Below are 15,814 nucleotides of genomic sequence, written 5' to 3' on the forward strand. Positions count from 1 at the left end.
TTTGCCCCATCCCTATCCCTCCACCATCCCTTATGTTCATCCATTTACATGCCTATCAATTAAACTCATTGTCAAATTTAGCCTCCGATCCGTCTAGCCTAAAACTATTGACCCACCAGGCTTTTGTTTATTGTGCCTGGCACCGTCTGTTGGCCACTGGGACACATAATCAGATGTGATCATTTGGGGCTTTACCCCACTCTCCACAGTGACCCTATAGTACCTGCTTAAAATGTGTGAAGAGACTTCACATGGCGAAGGACCAAAAGGTTGTGATAATAGCCTGAAACCCTTCAGACTGGTTTTAGAGGTTAGTGCTGTAAGTTAAAAGCATTGAAACGACTCATCACCATGATCCTTTGGGTAAAGGTCACCACCGGCTCTGGATAAAGCTGCCTCAGCTGGTCATTATCTGCTGTTAAAATTTTACAGATGGCTTAGTCCCTGTGGAAGCGCTGACCTACAAAATCTTGCATGGGCTGTGGAGGAAAATAAAGGTGTAAATTATAGTGGTTCAAAAGCATGAATTCGACGTCATACGTTTGTATTGAATTGTGTTGGAAATGTAACCTTCTGGCCTTGCTGGGAGCAAGACTAATTATATAAAAAAATATTTCTGTGCAAAAAACAATGAAAGGAAGAGAAATGGAAAAATGGACATAAAATCAAAACTGTTTTTTAAAAGCAAATTGTGGACTGTTTAAAGTCTACAGTTATGTGTGGACACATTTCTAAAGGTGTTTTTGATATATTTTATACACAATAAAAAGGAATTAATATTTGAAAAGCCTTAAAAACTTCTAATAAATAAATAAATAAATAAATATGCAAATAATACAAATTTGTTAACTAAAATAACTGCATCATGTAGATCACTTAAAAATATTGCATTCAGCAATCAGAAATTGCCACTTGGTTAATTTGAGATCTGTTCAAGCTGGTCTATTGAAGGAGAACAAGGGGGACAAAGGAAAATGTCAAATGATCTAATTATTTTCAGTGAAGTTTCCACATCAAATCTAATAATGAAGATTAAAGCTAATGGAATGGTACTGATAAAATTGTCCGAAAAACGTGGATAGGTGAGACAGTGGTGCCTGTTCTGCCTAAGGGAATTAGATTCACCATAATTCCATTTGCCACATTATCTCATCTTTCACTCAGCTGCGCCATGCAGGCAACCCAGCTCGCTCACAATGGTAAAAGCTGTGACTGTGTTGCATAAAAAAGGAACAGTTGTCAAAAAGCCATGGGCCTCTAAATCAAAAAGCACTAAGTACATTAACTCTATGGAGAATAGAGATGGAATTAGTGTGTGTTTTCTCGGTAGATCTTAACAATTCCTTTTAGTCAGGGGAAGGAAATATATATTTTTATTTATTTTTTCGCTTTATATTAGCCAGTTGTTCGGCCTGTTCTAAATAACACTGAGATGTCTGCTGACATTCATTTAAGAGATTGCAGTTTGCAAATCTGATTGAGTTTGGCAAGGACACGGAACTAGCTCAAGGTTCTGAAACTACTTACAATATTATATTTTTAAAAGATAGCCTTTAAATATACTGTACCTCAGACTTTGTCAGTTTTATTTCAAAGCCATAGTTATAACACAAAACTCAGTAAGTAGCTTTAGCTCAAGTAAGTTTCAAGTTGATACGATTTGCTTGGGTTTGGAGAGTGAATTTTTTTTTTTTTAAACTTAATTTCATAACCATAACTTACTGTAATGGCTGTTTATTGGCCTACCCAGTAATATTTTAATAATATTTCAGTGACTTCTATAAAGATACCTTTGGCTTGGAAAAGGAAAAACATAAATAAAACTTAATAACACTGAATGTGTGGCTTCACTGCCTTACATCTGAGAGAAACAAGGTTTTCAGAGAAAGTAATCAGATTTCTCACAGTGGGAAACACGGTCGGTGTGCGTATGCATGCAGAATGTTTGACTCGGCGCCGCATTGTGATTTTGTGTTTGAAGCTCCCACACCGTGACAGAAATGGATCTTGGATTTTTCCCTTTTACTTTTTCTCCCCACTTGACTCACTTGCATTTTCACCCACACATCAAAGTGTTTCCTGCATGGCTTAGACGCCATGCTGTGATCTCCTCATATGAACCAACATTTTTAAAACTGTGATCATGAATACCAAAAAGCAGTTCACTCTGCTATACTATCCATTTCCATTTTAGTGATCCAGACAGGATCTAGTTTAAGAAACCAAATTAAAATGCATTCTGTGGAACACAAAAGATTTTTTGTTCATATGTTCAATATTGTTCAATATATGTTCATATTGTTCACTATGAATATCAATGGGGTCCAGTGTTGTTTGGACCCCAGCAATCCTCAGGATTCTAGGAGCTCCTTCAACACTTTTAAGCATTTTTAAATTACATTCCACAGTCAACCCCCCCCCCCCCCCCCATTTCAATGCGCAAAATTCAAAAATAGTCCACCGATGGAGTTACTAATAATACACTCTCAGAAGTAATAACTCTCATTCCCTTATGATATTCATGACACTTTTCCAGAATTACACACGCTTGGTGCCAGTCTGGAGTGGAAAAGTATGAAACAGCATACCTGACCCTGTCCAAGACACTTTCTGGCTTCGCATGTGCACATGAAGCCACGCAAACACACTCACACCCTGTCAAAGCATTCTGTGGGTCAATCCACAAATTCATGCTCTACTAAGCCTACTTTAACCCTTAGTGTTGCTCTTTGGTCCATGTTCCGTGTTTACCCAGCACTACCCTTGAGCCCTCGCTTCAATTTCTCTGTCGCCTCCTCTATCTTCCTGTCACCAGCCACCCTCTGAAGCAACACAAGAGTCCCAGAGGCTTTTGTTTATGATATTTACGGGTGCAAACAGAGAAAGGCATTCAGACATCGGGCTCGCAGAGGACATGCATAGGGACATTTAAAGCCCTTGTGAATAGAGAATACTCAAACCCCAAAAGGGTAAGTTAGTCTCACAGTTTATTTCAGGTGCTGGACCAGCTTTTTCTTTTTATATTTATATTTATTTTTGCATTTGGCAGATGTTATTATCCAAAGTGTCTTATATTACACTGAGAGAATACATTTAATCAGTGCAAGCATTTGGGAAACAAACTCATGACCTTGGTGTAGCAAGTACCATGATGTACTGTTTGGGCTACAGGAGTGGTTATTAAAACTAAAAAAAGACACTTAAAAAACCTAAGGATGCAAGAAGCAAACACCACAAAGGATGCAAATGAATAACTCTTACATTTTTATTATAACAGATTGCTATTTTTATTCTTATTTCATTGAAATTAATGTTCATAAATTAAGTTTATTAATCAATTCAGTCCAATTCAAGTTCATTTCTATAGCACTTTTCGCAATACGCATGAAAACAGCAGAAAATGCAGTCAATTCATTCTTGATATAATGTCATAGAAATGTATTCATTTATTTGTGGTCAACTAGAATCTTTCACAGACTACATTTCGAGAACCTTTTGAGTACAAGGCCAGATTTCTGAAATTCTGGTCCCAATTTATATTAAGTGGCCTTAACTACTATGTGCTTCTATATAAATTAATCATGTGATACAATGCACTTATTGTGTACGTTTTTATATTATACTTATATTTTAAAAATGCATGCATATAATTGCATCTGTCATCAGTTTTTGTAATTGAATTTATAATTACACTGTTGACTCAGACCCAAAACCACCATACCTGTCCCTAAATGTACCCATATCCCACCTCAACAGTAGCAAAAGTGTTTTGCAATACAATATTAAACACAATAAGTACATTGTACTTATTTTTGATGTAAGAACAGAGCCACTTAATATAAAGTGGGACATTTCTTCTTTACAATGCTAGTACAATTGCCTTTTCTGTTGATCTCTTCTGACAAAAAAATTTCTGTCATTTCAGTATTTTGTGAGAGGCTACTGTATATGTGCTTTTGTGTGCCTCTGGGAGATGTGTGCTGGATGTTATCGTAAGCTTTGATGCTGTGTGTTATGTTATGCTGGAGTGATGAAGAGGGCTGTTCCAGTAAGGCGCAACCTTTAGGAACAGGGAGGGGAAAATAGCTCCAGAGACGACAGCCCTCATTCCTGGGTGACCGCAAGACCCACTGTGGACCCGGTCAGTGGGGCCATGTTCCTCCTTAAACTGAACTCAGTCACCTCCTTCATTGTTCTGGGACCTGACTCACAGACACCAAAATATCTAGCTGTCATGTCATGGGTGTAAAAATGCCATGAAATGTGGAATGATGCCCATGAATGTAAACATCTGGCACCACTATAGATCCTGTCAACAGAGAGTGACATCTACAGTTGAATGATATTTGTTTCATGATGAAAATGACCCTAGAACACAAAAGAAGACCATTAGCAGAATGTCCGAGCTGCTCTGTTCAATACAATGAAAGAGGGCTTTCAAGCTACAAAAAAGACAAAGTGTGTGTATATATATATATATATATATATATATATATATATATATATATATATATATATATATATATATATATATATATATATATATATATATATACAAAAAACTAAATGCTCCATATTCTGAAGCCATATGATAGCATTCTGTGAAAAGCAGACTAAAATTAAAGTTGCTATTCATTTAAAATATAGTGTTTAAAATGTTGCTTAACAGCAATTTACAGAAAATTGACAATGTATGGAAAAGTGCAGATTGGACATTCATCAATCAAAGGAACAGTTCACCCAAAAAAGAAAATTCTGCCATCTGGCCTCAACTTCAATGTACTTACATTTAGATGAATAATTTGATACATACTTTTACATTGTACTTTTTTACCTGCATGTAATTACATCTGCAATTAATTTCTGTAATTCAATTTACTATAACACTGTTGACCCATCCTTTACCTTAACCATCCCATACCCATACCACCAAACCTGTCCCTAGCCTTACCCATATCCCACTACGTTAGCGTATGTAAATCACAGAAGACATAATTTTCATTTTTTGGTGAACTATCTTATCAAGAAACACTTCAGTGTCCCACGATCATACAGGTTTTCGAAATCCATGATACAGAGTCTATGTTGACAGACTTTTCATTTTTGGGTCTACTATTTCTACAACTAAACTGCACTGTCTTTCATTCAGCTCTGTTCCACAAAGTTTTTTTGTATACCAAAAAAAGATACTTAGACACCACAATAACAGTCTTGCCCATTTTGTTCATATATACATATACTCTCACAAACGCTGATACCAGCAATGTGCAGTAGTACAGTTCATGATGCCTGTGGCACGCCACTGTTTACCCTCTGGGATGGGACAGGAGCGTGGTGTGCGTGCATTTGTGTACGTGCGAGCATGCATGTGCAAGAGTAGAGAGAAGGTGATGAGTGTAAAAAATGCGGGGGAGATTGTCATGTAAACATCTTAGGCAATGAAATCAAGGACAAGAAGAGCCAGCAAACAGAGAAGAGGGACATGCAGAGACTCAAAACAATCAACAGACACAGACCTACCGAATTACAGCACCAAATACAGTAAGCCTCATTATAAACCCAACAGACTAAACTTCCCACTGATTAAAGCTGCAGGTCATTAAACAACCCTAATCTAATAAACTGAAACGATGGCAACTTTGCAAAAGAATCAATCTTAATTATATAAAATTACTCTTCCTGGTCTGCTGATGAGAAAATGTGTTTTGGAAACAGATAATAGATGACATGAGTCTTAAATTATTAAAATTGGACAAATAGAAAGAGACAAATATGCAAACAGAAGAGCAAGAAAGCAAACAAGACAGCAATTGAAAAGAAGAAGGCAAGAGAGAAAAAAAGAAAAAGAAAGCGGTTCATAAGAGACACAGACTTTTACATTGTTGTTCAATTTAAGCTGCCGTGAACTCAATTTAATTTACACATATTTGGCATTATGTGTCTCCACCCAATCAAGTCTTCAAGGAGGGCATGAAAAGAGTTAAGGAGGGGATATGAGTGAAAATGGACGAATGAAAAGGTGTTGTTCAAAAGAGATGACACAACTGTGGCATTACACTGCAGATGAAGAGAGCTTCACCAGTTCGGTAACATGCTTGCTATTGAAGATATTAGGCTTAAAATAGGTCATGATATTGATCCTTCCATATGTCTTTTAATCCATGTCTATTGTTCAATCTATCTATCTATCTATCTATCTATCTATCTATCTATCTATCTATCTATCTATCTATCTATCGTGAATCCATTCGTTCATCTTTTAATCATCTATCCATATGTCTGTCTATTTATAGTATCTATCTATGCACACAGGATTTCTATATACATTTCAATAAAGCAGAATGCATGTCCTGATAGACTGTTTTAAAAACTGAACCTCTTTTAACTTCACATGCCAACTTAAAATTGCAGCACTCATAGGAGTAGACACTAAAATAAAAACTATGAAATGCATCACAACGGTCAAAAACACCCACATAGCGCATGTTTATATATATATAAACTATTTAAAAACAGTGCAGATGGATGCAAGAATGCATAAATGGCCCCTAACTCAGCGGAGGAATCGATCAGAACGTCTCTGTCAGGAAACTTCAAAGCCAAAAAGGCTGAACAACGGAGTATTCTGGCCACAAGTAAGTGTGTGTGTGTGTGTGTGTGAGGAAGAGAGAGCAATCGAGGGATGACATCATTGTTAGTGATGACTTCCAAGGCTGTATCTGCAGAAAAGAGGAGAAAGAGCTGGACAGAACAGATGACATGGATGGATTAAGTAGGTAGAGTGAGCGTAAACAAAACTAGAGGGGCCGTCTTGCAAAAAGGTGAGGAAATTTCCAATGAGACTGCAGAAACGACCGGAACGAATGGCTGATACAGTTCAAGTCTTAAGAGTAAACAGTTATAGTAACGCTAAAGATGAATGTGCATGTGATGCATTATATACCCCAAACATACCACATAAAATGAATATGCACAAATGACTGCATCTCTGCAGTCTTTAATTGGCCCGCATTTACAGACAGGAAAAAAAAAAAAAAAAAACAGCATCAATTGCAATGAAAAACAATTATAACACCACCCGCCGAACAAAGTGTTCCCCGGGGGCACTGAACCATCTCCCCTCAGAAATCTTTAGGACTTAAGGGCGTCAATCAAGACGATTGCTAAAAGACTCCAATAAAACAAAGGGCGTAGAAGAGCTCAAGCGGCAGAAGCCCATTCTGCCCAAGCGGACTGTAAAATGCTGGACTCCAATAGGTTATTGACTATTGCATATGAGACAGGATGACATCACTGGCAGCCAATGGGAGAGCAGGAAGTGCGGAAGATGAGAAGAGTGTTTTTAATTTGTGTTTTGCAGTGCTCAGCTTCTCTCATGCAAGAAAAAGACGAGAAATGCGTCAATGATGAATGTCGGAATTAATAATCGGAAGGGAAGAGGGGCTGTTGGCATGTTGTCGAGTGGGCACGGGTCAGCTACACTCTCTGTGCGCCTGTCACTGTATCCAAGGAGACCAGTGCTGGAATCGCTTTTCTTTTCTTGTCGACCGTGTATGTGTGTGTGTTCACGCTTGTGTGCATTTGCTGTACACTGAATGCATATTCATGCACAAATGCAAATGTTTGTCAATCCTCCTTGACCATTAGTTTGAATTTACTGCATGTGCACTTGTCGATCTTCGATACACCTGATCGTGAGTCATTCCTCTCTCCGCTCCTCTCTACCTCCTACATGAAACCTTTCCTCTTTCGTTCTCTCTCGTTTTTCTAAAATATGTAACCCGTGGCTAAAACGGCTTGCCATCTCCATGACAACACACTGTTGATCCACAAATCACTGGTTGGATAGCACAGGATCTAGCTGGCTGACGTAATGTTGTCCCTGGTCTTCTGTGGCCACTGGACTTCACCACTTCTTGGCTGGGATCTTAAATGGCAACCATGGTGCGTGTCTGCCAAAACACTTATGAGAGTGTATGTAATGGTGTGAGTATTTCCACACTGAGTAACTAACCTGTTATATAACTACAGGAAATGGGTGCTGGATACACTTTGCAACATTTTACGGTTGGCTTAATGGCATTCATACCACTCAAAGGTTAGACTTATGGTTAGATGTGAATGGAACAATTTAAACAACAAAGGTTATGTAAAAAATATATATAAAAAAAAAAAAATATATATATATATATATATATTTGTGTGTGTGTGTGTAATTGTACAGTATATATAAATGTAATCTTAAATGTATCACTGTAGTTGCCCATGTAACACAATATTGACCCCAAAAAAACATGCAAAAGAAATTGCTTTAAAAAGGAAATTGAGTTTTGTAATGACCAAATCCAATCTAAACCTGTATGGCATGATGAGACTGGACTTTTAAGCCTGAAAAACACTCTCAAACATACTTAAGGAGTATTAAAAAGGCAAAAACTCAAATCAACGGTGAAGGTTGATATGGAAAAAAAAGCTAACCTTTCCTACACCACTGTAAACTGGCCTTACCATGTTGTCAGAGCATATTTATGTCCACCAGTCACAACTTGACAACATCTACCCTATACATATAGATCCTCAGTTCATAAGAGTGCTCATGTGTCAGAAGACATATTTCAGAATCTGTGCAGCAACTCGTGAAAGACCCTTTGTCCTTTTATGGATTTGTGCAAGCGAGCATAAGTGTGCACATGTACTCTAAAGAAAGTGACACGAACATGCCCAGGTCATGTTAGGGCACGTGTGACATTGTCAACCTGTAGAATTATGAATATAATTGCGATGCTTAAGCTGTGACTTAAGGCTTTACCTGTGCACATGAGTGCCATTCACAGTGTCAAGGGTTTTGCTGGTTCAGTGGCATAATAAATTACAATCTTTAACACAGTCCCTTTTTTTAAACTTAAAAGTCTCAGTGTAAAATAAAAATTATTTGTGAACTACAGTGATAAAAGGAGTTTTCTCCTATGGGAAATTCAAGCTCTACCTAATCATTTTAGTAGAGAGGAAGAGGGTGAGGTGTGTGTGTTGTGTGTGTGAATATGCATTTATTTGCTTCATCTAATCCAACAATAGTGCTGAGTTTTTTTGGAAACAGCATCTCCCAAAAAAAGTACGGAGCCAGAGCACTCCCTTGTGGTACTAAATAAGAACTTCAGCTAAACTTTGCAAACTTTTTAACAGCAGTGGCCTGGATTTACACTGCGGAACACTGGAAGTTACTCCACTGCACAAAAACATTGAATTGTTTTAGTTTTTTCTTACCTTTTATATATTTTAGAATTAGGACTGTCATTTTTATTTTTTTTCTTCTGAACCACATACACAAGGCAGCAACCTTTTGATCTAAGAATTTTCTGCATAAATTATGTCCCATTCATATTTCATCATTATTATATAAGACTCCCATACAATCAGCTCTGGTAAACATAAACCTATACAGTATAATCTGAAATTAGAAATGCATAAAATAAACTAGTTATGGGTAAAAATAAAAATAAAAATGGTTGTGAACTTACCCGTTTCCAAAGCCTGCAATAATTCTGGGGATCCAGTGGAGGTCTGGCCAGACCGGTACAGTGGCTCATTCTCCCAGTCTTGAGCACAGGACAGAGGTCAAAGGTCAGGTCTATAATCTTATGTGTTATCATCCTAACCAAAACTGTTTAGTAAATTGAAATGTTGGAGAGATCAAGTACATTTAAACCCATTACAAAAAGTACAGTGGTGATACAATGGTGAATTAATGGTATTAGAAGGTAAAAACATTGCAAAAATCTGAGGTCAGTTTAATTCAGCTTTATCATTGCATGAATAAATAGCATTTTAAAATATCTAAATATAGAAAGTTAAAATTAATATTTAAATTGTTATAATGTTTCACAATATATATATATATATATATATATATATATATATATATATATATATATATATATATACTTTTTTACTGTATTTTTGATCAAATAATGCAGCCTTGGTGAGACCAAACCCAAACTTTTGAATGATATTATCATTACCACCATGCTACAATAGAACTTTTCATATGTAATTAACTTATTCTAGAGATTTTTTTTTTCTATTTGCAAAAATATATTTCATTTTTGATGAAGGAAATATACAATGTAGGCTATAGAATTTGTCAATAACATCATGGGTTATCGATGTGAATGCTAGACTGGTGTCTGACTCTACTTGAATAGTTAAATTATATAGGTAAGGTAAAAGAGCAAACTCACCCAGCCTCTCTAGAGCCTCCGTCAGTCTGAGCACCACGGCTGGGGTCTGATCAGGCAGAGCGCACTGCTCCACAACATCTCCCTTTCCACTGGGGCCTGTCAGAGAAGGGGGGAGAGAGAGAGACAGGGAGATGATGATGATGAGGATTCCCTCTGGAGAGACCAAATTCACTGATTAGGTGGCTGCCTGTAAACCCACATCTCATCTCTCCTTAGGGAACAGTCAGGTTGTCATATTCACACAAGCATGGTAGATATGCAACGTAATACTCAAGTGTCAACCTCACACACATTTAAGTTAATGCAAAAGTTGACAACCTCTAAAAGCCAGAATTAATGTAGTTTATTTGAATTTTTACAAATACTAACACATTTTTTTATTGAAAGTTTTAAAGTCATTTAAGCATGCATTTAGTACAACATTAGTTATTGCATTATGAAAGTGAAAAAAAGTGAAAGTGAAGTGATATGTGGCCCAGCTAACGTAAACTAAAATGTACTAAAATGAATTATGAGCTAACGTAAACTAAAAATTACCAGTAATATATTGACATATATGAACATTAAATAAAAATAGTCCACTCAAAAACATCAATTATGCGATCATTTACTTACCTTTATGTCATTCCAAACCTGTATGACTTTCTGTTGTGGGACACAGAGGATATTTTGAAAAATGCTGGTAACTAAACAGTTTAGACTTCCATTGTGTGGACAAAACATACAATGGCAGTCAATGGGAATCTAAAATATTACGTTACCAACATTCTTCAAAATATCTTCTTTGTGTCCCACAGAAGAAACTAAGTCATACAGGTTTGGAATGACATTGGAGTAAATGATGGATGTTTTGGCTGGACTTTCCCTTTAAATGCCACAAATTATAAACATTTAGTCCAAAGGGGTTTTTAAAATTCTGTATATGACCTGTCCTCCAGGTACTGTACTGTATGTCCTCCAGCAGAATGAAATACAGCACAAAAATGTTTCAGAAGCATTGTTGTCTATACCCATCTCCGCTGTCCTTCCACTGAGCACTGACCTTCTGCTGAGGTTCCAGATGGGGAGTGTGCCCATATATCTCTAAATGTGGGCACTTATATGTGTTCAGACCACCATGGATAAAATCCTTGAGGGGGTCTGATTTTTAGTATTGACATGTAGTAATTAAAATAATAAGTAAAATTATCCATATGTGTGAAAGAGAAACACAGCAGCATCCTTCGTATGACACCCTGTCTATGTTGTCCTGGGACACTGAGCATGTCACACATGACCAGAGAGCATGGTGAAGAGTGGATTAAAAGACTATTACCCCTCAGAAAAGAAATATGGAATTTGCTAAATATTATTAAAAAACTGATATTTAAAGGTTTCACTTAAAAATAAGGCAAAGCGGTAAATGCATAAGGGACCATGAACTAACCATAAAAACATTTATTAATCTAGGTTGAAGTTTATTCATAAATATACTGTTGTTCATGGTTACTCATATTTGTACATAATACATTCATATTAATTTATACTACTTTTTCTATTGAAAATGTGTTGGTGTATGCAGAATAAACCAAGATTAATAACTGTTGGAACGGGACATTACTGTAAAGTCTAACCTCTTAAAAAAGTTTAAGGTGAGGGTGACAAACAAATGCTGTGAAACTTACAAATGTGCTACAGTAACTAAGAAAACATGACAAAGTGTTCCTTTCGCACATGCAAATAAAGTCTAAAGGTCATATCACAGTAATGCATCACCCTCATAACTACATGGAATAAACATGATTTCATCTTGTGCCCAGATATTTACATTACTAACAAAAAAATAAACAAACATTAACTTTTCATTTAATTTACTACATAGCAAACTCAGATCTGCATTTTCTTTTCACTCTAAACAGGAAACTTAAATGACATTTACAAACGATGTCAATCTCATTTCTATCAGTATGTGGTATCATTTACATCAAATTTGCATTATAGCGAGAAATTCAGATTTTCTGCACCATTATGTGAAGCATGAGGTCCATGTAGTACTCTTGTAGTGTTGTTTACATGCTCGTGTGAGTTATCTTCAGTGACAACACTAATTAGCACTGATGTACACCACCCGCTAATGTCTACACAGATACCAATGCTATCTCTCGTTTTTCTCTCTGTAATTAGGAAATGGCTGTTTATTTAACAGAATCTCACACACAAGCATCTGTTGACAGCAGGAAAAGTTTGCGTTCCAATGCACGGGTGTAATTTGTGCGCTAATCTGCACAGCAGTGGCCCTTGTTGCACCCCACTGTAATTTTTGCACGGGAGAATCACGCTACAAGGTGGCAATACTTTCTGGACGGTGATGATCTAGGTTTTGTTGGTCAAAGATCCATGATAAAGGTTTAGTTGAAGTGTCAATTAGATCTGACAGTTTAAATCTAACCAGAAGCATCTGCAGTACAAGAATTAGATACAGGATCATTATTACTTTTGACTAACCATATGCAAATGTATAAGTTGCTGTGATCCTTCAAAAGTAATAGCAACAGGAACAGGAATGGGGGAGATGACAGTGATTAAAAAAAAAATAAAAAAAAACAGAAAGATTAATGAAAAGTTCCTATGAGGCTTTGATGCAGGTGGCACAAAGACAGCGGAGGTTTGAGATTACACTCGTTATACCGGCGGAGCGCATTGGTATTCCAACAACACACGGTGCATTTAATTGCTCCACATCCTGCTGGTTTCTCTACGGACCTCAACAAGCGACACCTTATGAATGAGCAAACAGGTCAGAGCACGATGGGAGGAATCATAATTCTCTCTCTCTCTCTCTCTCTCTCTCTCACACACACACACACACACACACACACTTTCTCTTTCTCTACTTCGTACCTTTTGTTTTGGAAGCCTCACATTCCTTAATTATTGGCCAGCCAAGATTTATTAAAGAGGAGATTAATGTGGAGCTGTGTGCAAACTATATCTTTCATTATAGAGAAACTAAAGATGTAGGAGTGGAATTTTAACTGGTTAGTTGATGAATTATATGCATGAAGTATGTAAACCGTTAATCATGGATTTCTGTGGAAATTAGCCATAAAATTTGATCTGATCTTAATGAATAAGAGACGAACAATAATGCATTTTGTCTTAATTGAACACAACAGTGGAGGGTGGAAAAAGCATGTGAATAAATGTGATTAAAGCAGATTATGTTTGTCTATTGACCAATTCATGCAGTGTTAAATCTATGTTTTTCCTGTAACTGTATTATATAAACAATTGTTGCAACACATTCAAAACACTGAGGAAAACAAATGCACGAGGCACTGGGAAATAATTCCAGACAACTGACTTGATATTTTCCAAATGTTTTTTTTTTTTCATGTGCTTCAAATGTCAAAACCCTGCCCTTCGATTTGCACCAGCGTGAACTTGTGTTTACATTTCTGGCACCACACATGTGCGCGAGGACTTTCACGTTTATATGTGTGCTTGAAAGCGGTCACAGGTTGTTTGGCTTTGTGTAGAAGGCAGTGGGCAAATTTCCTTTCAATTGGAGTGCTACTATGCGTTTGGTGCTTCGATTAACGTCACTGTCAGGAAACATCACGGAGGCAATTTCTCAAAACGTGAGGCACAAGCTGATGGGTGAGGGACAGCAAAGAACAGAGGAACCAGAATGAAAGGACAGAGCAATGGGAAGCAATACTAAGAACAACATCACGGCAACTAATAAAACTTTGCTGTTGTTTCAATTTACATAAAACTTTCAAGAAATTATTCTGTAGTAACAATCCAAGTACTGCTATTTGAGTGACGTTTGTTTTATATACAAGGCCCAAGTCGACGCTGGATTTGCACATCGTTTGCTATTAAAACATGGAGCCGTCCCTGTGATAAAAGACCCCATTCATGTAAGTACAATTGCATCAGATTTCTGTATTTTGTTGGAAATCAGCACATATGTGAATATATGTTAATGGAAACAAAACAAAAGTATTATAGCTCCGCCCACGGCACACCTCCAGGAGCTCGGCTTTTTCCAGAAAGAATCGGAAAGCTGTATTTTTCTTTTATAAATATGATAAAACTAAAGACTATTTGGATATATGAAGGATGCAGTACTACTCTATAGGTACTCAAGATTAACATGAGATTAGGTGAAACTACCCTTTACATTACACTACTGTTTTAAAGTTTGGGGTTGAAAGAAATTAATTATTTTATTTGTCAAGGACATATTCAATTTGTCAAAAGCAAGAGGAAAGCATTGATATTTTTTTTTTTTTTCGCACCAAATCAGCATATTAGAATGATTTCTGACGGATCATGTGATACAGGACTAGTGTAATGGCTTGTCTTAACAGAAATAAATTACATTATGAATATATTAAATTAATTGTTATAATATTTCACAATACTTCTGTTTTCGCTGTATAGATCAATTAAATGCAGTGAGAATAAGGGATGTATATACAGTACAGGTCCTTCTCAAAAAATTAGCATATTGTGAAAAAGTTCATTATTTTCAATAATGTAATGATAAAAATTAAACTTTCATATATTTTAGATTCATTGCACACCAACTGAAATATTTCAGGTCTTTTATTGTTTTAATACTGATGATTTTGGCATACAGCTCATGAAAACCCAAAATTCATATCTCCAAAAATTAGCATATCATGAACAGGTTCTCTAAACAAGCTATTAACCTAATCATCTGAATCAACTAATTAACTCTGAACACCTGCAAAAGATTCCTGAGGCTTTTAAAAACTCCCAGCCTGGTTCATTACTCAAAACCGCAATCATGGGTAAGACTGCCGACCTGACTGCTGTCCAGAAGGCCATCATTGACACCCTCAAGCGAGAGGGTAAGACACAGAAAGAAATTTCTGAACGAATAGGCTGTTCCCAGAGTGCTGTATCAAGGCACCTCAGTGGGAAGTCTGTGGGAAGGAAAAAGTGTGGCAAAAAACGCTGCACAACGAGAAGAGGTGACCGGACCCTGAGGAAGATTGTGGAGAAGGACTGATTCCAGACCTTGGGGGACCTGCGGAAGCAGTGGACTGAGTCTGGAGTAGAAACATCCAGAGCCACCGTGCACAGGCGTGTGCAGGAAATGGGCTACAGAGAAGCAGCACTGGACTGTTGCTCAGTGTTCCAAGGTACTTTTTTCGGATGAAAGCAAATTTTGCATGTCATTCAGAAATCAAGGTGCCAGAGACTGGAGGAAGACTGGGGAGAAGGAAATGCCAAAATGCCTGAAGTCCAGTGTCAAGTACCCACAGTCAGTGATGGTCTGGGGTGCCATGTCAGCTGCTGGTGATTTTGGAGCACTTCATGCTTCCATCTGCTGAAAAGCTTTATGGAGATGAAGATTTCGTTTTTCAGCACGACCTGGCACCTGCGCACAGTGCCAAAACCACTGGTAAATGGTTTACTGACCATTGTATTACTGTGCTCTATTGGCCTGCCAACTCTCCTGACCTGAACCCCATAGAGAATCTGTGGGATATTGTGAAGAGAAAGTTGAGAGACGCAAGACCCAACACTCTGGATGAGCTTAAGGCCGCTATCGAAGC

At 37.2% G+C, this 15,814-nt stretch overlaps 1 protein-coding gene across 1 annotated transcript in view; it reads right to left on the reverse strand.

Annotated features, from left to right (window-relative positions):
* Positions 1–15,814, reverse strand: part of LOC127959732 (phosphatidylinositol 3-kinase regulatory subunit gamma) — a 146,495-nt gene that overhangs the window by 80,278 nt on the left and 50,403 nt on the right. The window contains exons 3-4 of the mRNA XM_052559079.1: positions 10,239–10,334; positions 9,519–9,596 (exon numbers count right to left, since the gene is read on the reverse strand). Coding sequence (XP_052415039.1) covers positions 9,519–9,596; positions 10,239–10,334 — 174 coding nt within the window. The remainder of the gene's footprint in view (positions 1–9,518; positions 9,597–10,238; positions 10,335–15,814) is intronic.

This window comes from Carassius gibelio, chromosome B6 (assembly GCF_023724105.1).
Source record: "Carassius gibelio isolate Cgi1373 ecotype wild population from Czech Republic chromosome B6, carGib1.2-hapl.c, whole genome shotgun sequence".
NCBI classification, from domain to species: Eukaryota; Metazoa; Chordata; class Actinopteri; order Cypriniformes; family Cyprinidae; genus Carassius; species Carassius gibelio.